Source organism: Coregonus lavaretus (genome assembly GCF_964263955.1).
Source record: "Coregonus lavaretus genome assembly, chromosome: 26".
In the NCBI taxonomy this organism is placed as follows: Eukaryota; Metazoa; Chordata; class Actinopteri; order Salmoniformes; family Salmonidae; genus Coregonus; species Coregonus lavaretus.
Genome location: NC_140013.1, coordinates 35,854,734 through 35,864,898, shown reverse-complemented (window position 1 = coordinate 35,864,898; position 10,165 = coordinate 35,854,734). Strand labels below are relative to the sequence as shown.

General features: G+C 42.5%; 1 protein-coding gene across 1 annotated transcript; it reads right to left on the bottom strand.

Annotated features, from left to right (window-relative positions):
• Positions 1–725: 725 nt before the first annotated feature.
• LOC311101930 (olfactory receptor 52K2-like) lies at positions 726–1,637 on the bottom strand (the record flags this gene model as incomplete). The annotated part of the gene is made up of 1 exon (XM_084143173.1): positions 726–1,637. One exon carries the CDS (start codon positions 1,635–1,637, stop codon positions 726–728), a length of 912 nt encoding a protein of 303 aa, XP_083999299.1.
• Between the last annotated feature and the right edge of the window lie 8,528 nt (positions 1,638–10,165).

Sequence of the window (10,165 nt, the reverse complement as noted above, 5' to 3'; positions counted from 1 at the left end):
AGGGAGAGAGAGAGAGAGAGAGAAGGAGGGAGAGAGAGAGAGGAGGGAGAGAGAGAGAGAGAGAGAGAGAGAGAGAGAGAGAGAGAGAGAGAGAGAGAGAGAAGGAGGGAGAGAGAGAGAGGAGGGAGAGAGAGAGAGAGAGAGAGAGAGAGAGAGGGGTACAGCAAACAACTGACATTTGTCTTCTACTTGTGTTACTCAGCTCCTCCAGATAGCGCATTATATATTGTTTAACTATCAAATCTACTGTTTTTATACTACATGAACGTCAAGTCAGTCAGGCTCAAGCTGCACACACACACACACACACACACACACACACACACACACACACACACACACACACACACACACACACACACACACACACACACACACACACACACACAGACACACACACACAGCTATTTTGAGGAAGGGGATCTACTGTGCTGTCTTAGATTGTTATTGTTATTAAAATGGTGAAGACTGACAAAACAAAACAAGTTACACAAAATTTAGTCAACATGCTGTAGCCAACCCATAACCCATCTTAACCCATTATACATTTTAACCTATAACAAATCAATGAAATTACTAATTGTCTTGCACAAAAAGACGGAACACAACTCTAATTTTCATTGACTGATTTACAAAGGAGCATATCTTTCTTTTATTGGGAAGGCCTTAAAAACTATCTGAAGCGAATGCCATGTATTATACATGTTCATGTACAGTATTTCTTCTCATTTAACTGAAGATACCTTTCGTTTGTAGAAACCCAGAACATTTTGGCGAATTTCTTTAGTTTTTAGACCATATATGAGGGGATTCAGAATGGGAGGGAACACCATAACTGATAATCCAAATGCTCTCCTCAAGAAAGGGTCTGTTTGCTGAAATCGATGAGCAATCAGGCCAAAGCAGGCGTTGAACTCTAAGAATAAGAACACTACAAGATGCGTACCACATGTCTGAATGGCCTTGCTCCGGGCATCAGACGACTTATTCATGACACAGGTGATCAGGATCTGGATATATGTATATATAACCACTAGCAACGATACACCCTGAAAGACGGCTGTTATAAACAACCCATAGTAGTTGTTTATACGTGTGTCATCGCAAATGAGCCTCACCAATGACGGATTGTTACAATGCGTATCCACTATTGTCGTTCTGCAGATCTTGAAGCGAGTGACCAGAGCCAGCAGAACCACAATCAGAGCAATGACCAAGAGCCACATGAAAATTATGATTTTCATTAAGTTATTTGGACTCATGATGGCGTTATACCTCAGTGGACAGCAGATAGCGATATACCTGTCGTAAGCCATGGCGGTCAGGATAGTTAAGGAGCCAGCTCCATACAGGTGGACGAGCAGAGCCTGGAGGTAGCATGCAGGGTAGGAGATTGACCTGTTCTGAGTCAGGATGCTCACCACCAGCTGAGGGAAGAAGGCTGTAGCACCTATTAAGTCATTGATAGGCATGTTGAAGAGTAGGATAAACATGGGTTTATGCAGCTTTCTGTCCAGGGCTATGGTGACTAAAACCGTTACGTTGCAAAACACAATGAAACAGTATGTAAGGGTTCCAAAAAGGAATGCTGGGTAAACACCAGATGGAGCTATGGCCAGTGATTCCATGCTCAACATGTATGTAGAATTTGTATACATAACTACTGTAGAATGATTTTGTAATTGCCTTCTGGAAAGCAGCCCACCTGAAACAATACAGAAATAGTCATATAGTCTTCAACACATATGTTTGTCCAATGAATGTGTTAAATTCAAAAGAGCACAATATTGCCTACTGCAACAAATATTATGTTTTGACTGCAACAAATATGACAGAAAAAACACATCTCTACAACTAAAAAGAACAAAACAAAATCCCAAAGAATTAAGACATAGATTACTTTGTTGTTGGTGCAACTGTTGCATATAACACACATTTTTCTTTGCCAAATGGAAACACATTAATTGAGTAGCCTACTGCAGTTTAGCTTAATCTATCATATTATTTAAATCATTCATACTTCTCTCTTCTTAGATGTCAGTCCACGGCCAGAGCTGGAGGCCACCTTCAGTTATGACAGACCCCTGTGTGATGGCTCCCTGACAAGCCCTCTTTATTGCCTCATGATCAGTAAAGGACAGCCCTTTAGTGTCCTAGAGGCCTTTCACCTAGCTGATGTAACCTGGGAACCTCCTTAGATATGTGTTGCTGTGTAGTCTAGTTCATGATAACATTTTAAAAACAACTTTATTGCAATATTATAACATCCTTATATGTACAGTGGCTTGCGAAAGTATTCACCCCCCTTGGCATTTTTCCTATTTTGTTGCCTTACAACCTGGAATTAAAATTGATTTTTGGGAGGGTTTGTATCATTTGATTTACACAACATGCCTACCACTTTGACGATGCAAAATATTTTTTATTGTGAAACAAACAAGAAATAAGACAAAAACACAGAAAACTTGAGCGTGCATAACTATTCACCTCCCCAAAGTCAATACTTTGTAGAGCCACCTTTTGCAGCAATTACAGCTGCAAGTTTCTTGGGGTATGTCTCTATAAGCTTGGCACATCTAGCCACTTGGATTTTCGCCCATTCTTCAGGCAAAACTGCTCCAGTTCATTCAAGTTGGATGGGTTCCGCTGGTGTATAGCAATCTTTAAGTCATACCACAGATTCTCAATTGGATTGAGGTCTGGGCTTTGACTAGGCCATTCCAAGACATTTAAACCACTTGAGTGTTGCTTTAGCAGTATGCTTAGGGTCATTGTCCTGCTTGAAGGTGAACCTCCGTCCCAGTCTCAAATATCTGGAAGACTGAAAGGTTTCCCTCAAGAATTTCCCTGTATTTAGCGCCATTCCATCATTCCTTCAATTCTGACCAGTTTCCCAGTCCCTGCCGATGAATAACATCCCCACAGCATGATTCTGCCACTACCATGCTTCACTGTAGTGAATCACTGGACCTTTAACTCCGGATTCATCGCTACCAGCTGGCTACAACAAAACGGACGTGGCACACGCTAGCCGTGGCCTCTTACTCACTAGCGCTTCACCACCAGACCTTATGATAACTCAGCTATACAGCTGATATCTGCTGGACTGTTCCTTTTTACGGTACTACATCCTGTTTATGTTTAGCCTCAGCCCAAACATGGTTAGTTTATTGTTGTTTCGGTTATTTCTAATTGTACTATATCACTGTAGACCCCCCAGCCTAGCTAAACCTGCCTTGGTTAGCTCCTTTGTCCCTCCACCCATACACTCAGAGACCGACTCAATTGATGCCTCTAGAGATACTATCTCTTTCAGTGTTACCCAACGCTTAGGTTTACCTCCACTTTACTCATATCCTTCCATATCCTTGTCTGTTCATAATGCCCTGAATCTTTTCTATAACACCCGGAAATCTGCCCCCTTTATTCTATGTACCCAACGCACTAGAAGACCAGTTCTTAAAGCCTTTAGCCGTATCCTTATTCTAGTCCTCCTCTGTTCCTCTGGTGATGTAGAGGCTAACCCAGGCCCTGTAGCCCCCAGTATCACTCCTACTCCCCAGGAGCTATCATTTGTTGACTTCTGTAATCGCAAAAGTCTTGGTTTCTTGCACATAAATATCAGAAGTCTACTTCCTAAGTTTGAGTTATTCACTGCGTTAGCACACTCTGCCAACCCTGATGTTCTAGCAGTGTCTGAATCCTGGCTCAGGAAGGCCACCAAAAATTCTGAAATTTCCATCCCCAACTATAACATTTTCCGTCTAGATAGAACTGCCAAAGGGGGTGGAGTTGCAATCTACTGTAGAGATAGCCTGCAGAGCTCTATCATACTATCCAGGTCTGTGCCCAAACAGTTTGAGCTTCTACTTCTAAAAATCCACCTTTCCAGAAATAAGTCTCTCACTGTTGCCGCTTGCTACAGACCCCCCTCAGCCCCCAGCTGTGCCCTGGACACCATATGTGAATTGATTGCCCCCCATTTATCCTCTGAGTTTGTACTGCTTGGTGACCTAAATTGGGATATGCTTAATACCCCAGCCATCCTACAATCCAAGCTAGATGCCCTCAACCTCACGCAAATTATCAACGAACCTATCAGGTACAACCCTAAATCCTTAAACATGGGTACCCTCATAGATATCATCCTGACTAATATACCCTCTAAATACACCTCAGCTGTCTTCAACCAGGATCTCAGCGATCACTGCCTTATTGCCTGCGTCCGTAACGGGTCCGCGGTCAAACGACCACCCCTCATCACTGTCAAACGCTCCCTAAAACACTTTAGCGAGGAGGCCTTCCTAATTGACCTGGCCCAGGTATCCTGGATGGATATAGATCTCATTCCGTCAGTAGAGGATGCCTGGTTGTTCCTTAAAAGTAATTTCCTCTCAATCTTAAATAAACATGCCCCATTCAAAAAATACAGAACTAAGAACCGATATAGCCCCTGGTTCTCCTCAGACTTGACTGCCCTTGACCAGCACAAAAACATCCTGTGGCGTACAGCATTAGCATCAAATAGCCCCCGCGATATGCAACTTTTCAGGGAAGTTAGGAACCAATATACACAAGCAGTCAGGAAAGCAAAGGCTAACTTTTTCAAACAGAAATTTGCATCCTGTAGCACTAACTCCAAAAAGTTTTGGGACACTGTAAAGTCCATGGAGAATAAGAGCACTTCCTCCCAGCTGCCCACTGCACTGAGGCTAGGAAACACTATCACCACCGATTAATCTACAATAATCGAGAATTTCAACAAGCATTTTGCTACAGCTGGCCATGCTTTCCATCTGGCTACCACTAACCCGGCCACCAACTCTGCACCCTCTGCTGCAACTTGCCCATGCCCCCCCCCGCTTCTCCTTCACACAAATTCAGACAGCTGATGTTTTGAAAGCGCTGCAAAATCTGGACCCCTACAAATCAGCTGGGCTAGACAATCTGGACCCTTTCTTCCTAAAACTAGCCGCCGAAATTGTCGCAACCCCTATTACTAGTCTGTTCAACCTCTCTTTCATAACGTCTGAGATCCCCAGAGATTGGAAAGCTGCCGCGGTCATCCCCCTCTTCAAAGGGGGTGACACTCTAGATCCAAACTGCTACAGACCTATATCCATCCTGCCCTGCCTTTCGAAAGTATTCGAAAGCCAAGTTAACAAACAGATCATCGACCATTTCGAATACCACCGTACCTTCTCCGCTATGCAATCCGGTTTCCGAGCTGGTCACGGGTGCACTTCAGCCACGCTCAAGGTCCTAAACGATATTATAACCGCGATTGATAATAAACAGTACTGTGCAGCCGTCTTCATCGACCTGGCCAAGGCTTTCGACTCTGTCAACCACCGCATTCTTATTGGCAGACTAAATAGCCTTGGTTTCTCAAATGACTGCCTCGCCTGGTTCACCAACTACTTCTCAGATAGAGTTCAGTGTGTCAAATCGGAGGGCCTGTTGTCTGGACCTATGGCAGTCTCTATGGGGGTGCCACAGGGTTCAATTCTTGGGCCGACACTTTTCTCCGTGTATATCAATGATGTCGCTCTTGCTGCTGGTGACTCTCAGATCCACCTCTACGCAGACGACACCATTTTGTATACATCTGGCCCTTCATTGGACACTGTGTTAACAAACCTCCAAACGAGCTTCAATGCCATACAACAATCCTTCAGTAGCCTTCAACTGCTCTTAAACACTAGTAAAACTAAATGCATGCTTTTCAATCGAACGCTGCTAGCACCTGCCCACCCGACTAGAATCACCACTCTCGACGGGTCTGACCTAGAGTATGTGGACAACTACAAATATCTAGGTGTCTGGTTAGACTGTAAACTCAACTTCCAGACTCACATAAAGAATCTCCAATCCAAAGTTAAATCTAGAATCGGCTTCCTATTTCGCAACAAAGCCTCCTTCACTCATGCTGCCAAACATGCCCTCGTAAAACTGACTATCCTACCGATCCTTGACTTCGGCGATGTCATTTACAAAATAGCCTCCAACACTCTACTCAGCAAATTGGATGTAGTCTATCACAGTGCCATCCGTTTTGTCTCCAAAGCCCCATACACTACCCACCACTGTGACCTGTACGCTCTTGTTGGCTGGTCCTCACTACATGTTCGTCGTCAAACCCACTGGCTCCAGGCCATCTATAAATCACTGCTAGGCAAATCCCCGCCTTATCTTAGCTCATTGGTCACCATAGCAGCACCCACCTGCAGTCTGCGCTCCAGCAGGTATATCTCACTGGTCATTCCCAAAGCCAACACCTCCTTTGGCCGCCATTCCTTCCAGTTCTCTGCTGCCAATGACTGGAACGAATTGCAAAAATCTCTGAAGCTGGAGACTCTTATCTCCCCCAATAACTTTAAGCATCAGTTGTCAGAGCACCTTACCGATCACTGCACCTGTACACAGCCCATCTGAAATTAGCCCACCCAACTACCTCATCCCTATATTGTTATTTAATTTGCTCTTTTGCACCCCAGTATCTCTATTTGCACATAATCTCTTGCACATCTAGCATTCCAGTGTTAATACTATTGTAATTATTCTGCACTATAGCCTATTTATTGCCTTACCTCCATAACTTGCTACATTTGCACACACTGTATATATATTTTCTGTTGTATTTCTGACTTTATGTTTTTTTTTTACCCCATATGTAACTCTGTGTTGTTTTTATTGCACTACTTTGCTTTATCTTGGCCAGGTCGCAGTTGTAAATGAGAACCTGTTCTCAACTGGCTTACCTGGTTAAATAAAGGTGAAATAAAAAAAATAAAAAAAAATAAAAAGGTGATGAGAGGTGTTGGGTTTGCGCCAGACATAGAATTTTCCTTGATGACCAAAAAGCTAAATTTTTGTCTTATCTGACCAGAGTACCTTCTTCCATATGTTTGGGGAGTCTCCCACATGCCTTTTGGCGAACACCAAATGTGTTTGCTTACTTTTTTTCTTTAAGCAATTACTTTTTTCTGGCCACTCTTCATTAAAGTCAGCTCTGTGCAGTGTACAGCTTAAAGTGGTCCTATTGACAGATACTCCAATCTCCGATGTGGAGCTTTGCAATTCCTTCAGGGTTATCTTTGGTCTTTGTTGCCTGTCTGATTAATGCCCTCCTTTCCTGGTCCATGTGTTTTGGTTGGCGGCCCTCTCTTGGCAGGTTTGTTGTGATGCCATATTCTTAAAAAAATTTTATAATGGATTTAATGGTGCTCCGTGGGATGTTCAAAGTTTCTGATATTGTTTTATAACTTTGTCCCTGACCTGTTTGGAGAGGTCCTTGGTCTTCATGGTGTCGCTTGCTTGGTGGTGCCCCTTGCTTAGTTGTGTTGCAGACACTGGTGCCTTTCAGAGCAGGTGTATACAGTGCGGAAAACAAGTATTTGATACACTGCCGATTTTGCAGGTTTTCCTACTTACAAAGCATGTAATTTTTTATCATAGGTACACTTCAACTGTGAGAGACAGAATCTAAAACAAACATCCAGAATGTCACATTGTATGATTTTTAAGTAATTAATTTGCATTTTATTGCATGACATAAGTATTTGATACATCAGAAAAGCATAACTTAATATTTGGTACAGAAACCTTTGTTTGCAATTACAGAGATCATACGTTTCCTGTAGGTCTTGACCAAGTTTGCACACACTGCAGCAGGGATTTTGGCCCACTCCCCCATACAGACCTTCTCCAGATCCTTCATGTTTTCGGGGCTGTCGCTGGGCAATACGGACTTTCAGCTCCCTCCAAAGATTTTCTATTGGGTTCAGGTCTGGAGACTGGCTAGGCCACTCCAGGACCTTGAGATGCTTCTTACGGAGCCACTCCTTAGTTGCCCTGGCTGTGTGTTTCGGGTCGTTGTCATGCTGGAAGACCCAGCCACGACCCATCTTCAATGCTCTTACTGAGGGAAGGAGGTTGTTGGCCAAGATCTCGCGATACATGGCCCCATCCATCCTCCCCTCAATACGGTGCAGTCGTCCTGTCCCCTTTGCAGAAAAGCATCCCCAAAGAATGATGTTTCCACCTCCATGCTTCACGGTTGGGATGGTGTTCTTGGGGTTGTACTCATCCCTCTTCTTCCTCCAAACACGGCGAGTGGAGTTTAGACCAAAAAGCTCTATTTTTATCTCATCAGACCACATGACCTTCTCCCATTGCTCCTCTGGATCATCCAGATGGTCATTGGCAAACTTCAGACGGGCCTGGACATGCGCTGGCTTGAGCAGGGGGACCTTGCGTGCGCTGCAGGAATTTAATCCATGACGGCGTAGTGTGTTACTAATGGTTTTCTTTGAGACTGTGGTCCCAGCTCTCTTCAGGTCATTGACCAGGTCCTGCCGTGTAGTTCTGGGCTGATCCCTCACCTTCCTCATGATCATTGATGCCCCACGAGGTGAGATCTTGCATGGAGCCCCAGACCGAGGGTGATTGACCGTCACCTTGAACTTCTTCCATTTTCTAATAATTGCGCCAACAGTTGTTGCCTTCTCCCCAAGCTGCTTGCCTATTGTCCTGTAGCCCATCCCAGCCTTGTGCAGGTGTACAATTCTATCCCTGATGTCCTTACACAGCTCTCTGGTCTTGGCCATTGTGGAGAGGTTGGAGTCTGTTTGATTGAGTGTGTGGACAGGTGTCTTTTATACAGGTAACGAGATCAAACAGGTGCAGTTAATACAGGTAATGAGTGGAGAACAGGAGGGCTTCTTAAAGAAAAAATAACAGGTCTGTGTGAGCCGGAATTCTTACTGGTTGGTAGGTGATCAAATAATTATGTAATGCAATAAAATGCAAATTAATTACTTAAAAATCATACAATGTGATTTTCTGCATTTTTGATTCCGTCTCTCACAGTTGAAATGTACCTATGATAAAAATTACAGACCTCTACATGCTTTGTAAGTAGGAAAACCTGCAACATCGGCAGTGTATCAAATACTTGTTCTCCCCACTGTATATACTGAGATCATGTGACAGATAATGCGACACTTAGATTGCACACAGGTGGACTTTATTTAACTTTTTTTTTAGGGGGTGGATCAGCTTTAATATATCAGATAGCTTGTAACTTCTATCAATGTAATTGTCTGCATCACTTCTAATCCCCCATATGTTTTTTTCTCTCGCAAATATATATATATATATATATATATATATATATATATATATATATACATACATACACATACACATACATACACATAAATACATATACATACACATATACAAAATATATTTCCCTTTATTACTTTCCAACCACACCACCCCTTCCCTAATTGGAGTAAACTAGTGAACGACAATGCTTAGGCCTCTACATCCAGCTTATACATACTATATATATTTTATGGACACAGTCAATTTTACAATAATTATATTTTTGTTTTGTTTTTACTCCTGAGCTTCCTCTACCCTCAACCTCTCCAATCATTTTCATGATGTCAATCAGTTTTAATTATATTTGCCATATCTTTCTAACTGTACTCTTTCACCTTTCACAAAAGCTCTCAACCTATATTCTATATACTTATTATGGACACATTATGCTTTACATTAGTTATCTTGTTGTTATTAGTTGTTGTTAGTTGTTATTAGTCCCATCCTTCAACTCCATTCAACACCACCCATCTATCTCTTAACACCATCCATATTGGATTTCTATTTGCCATATAATTATTCAACCAAACTGTGATGTTTTACAAAAGTTCTGAACCCTTCTATTATCATTGTTTCTACAGACTGTAAATTGAAAAGAAACATTTTTGCTAAAAGTATTATTATATTATTGATCGATTGACTATGACTTTCAGATCACCCAGTAGTGCTATCTGCAGGGTTAGCTCCAGGAAAATATTGTAATCCTTTAGCCATTCCTGGACCTGTGTCCAAAAACAAGCTACAAATGGACAGTACCAAAACAAATGATCTAATGTTTCTGTCTCGTCGCAGCAAAATCTGCAGAGCTTGGAAGATTGTATTCCCAATATACAGTGGGGAAAAAAGTATTTAGTCAGCCACCAATTGTGCAAGTTCTCCCACTTAAAAAGATGAGAGAGGCCTGTAAGTTTCATCATAGGTACACGGCAACTATGACAGACAAAATGAGAAAATCAGAAAATCACATTGTAGGATTTTTAATGAATTAATTTGC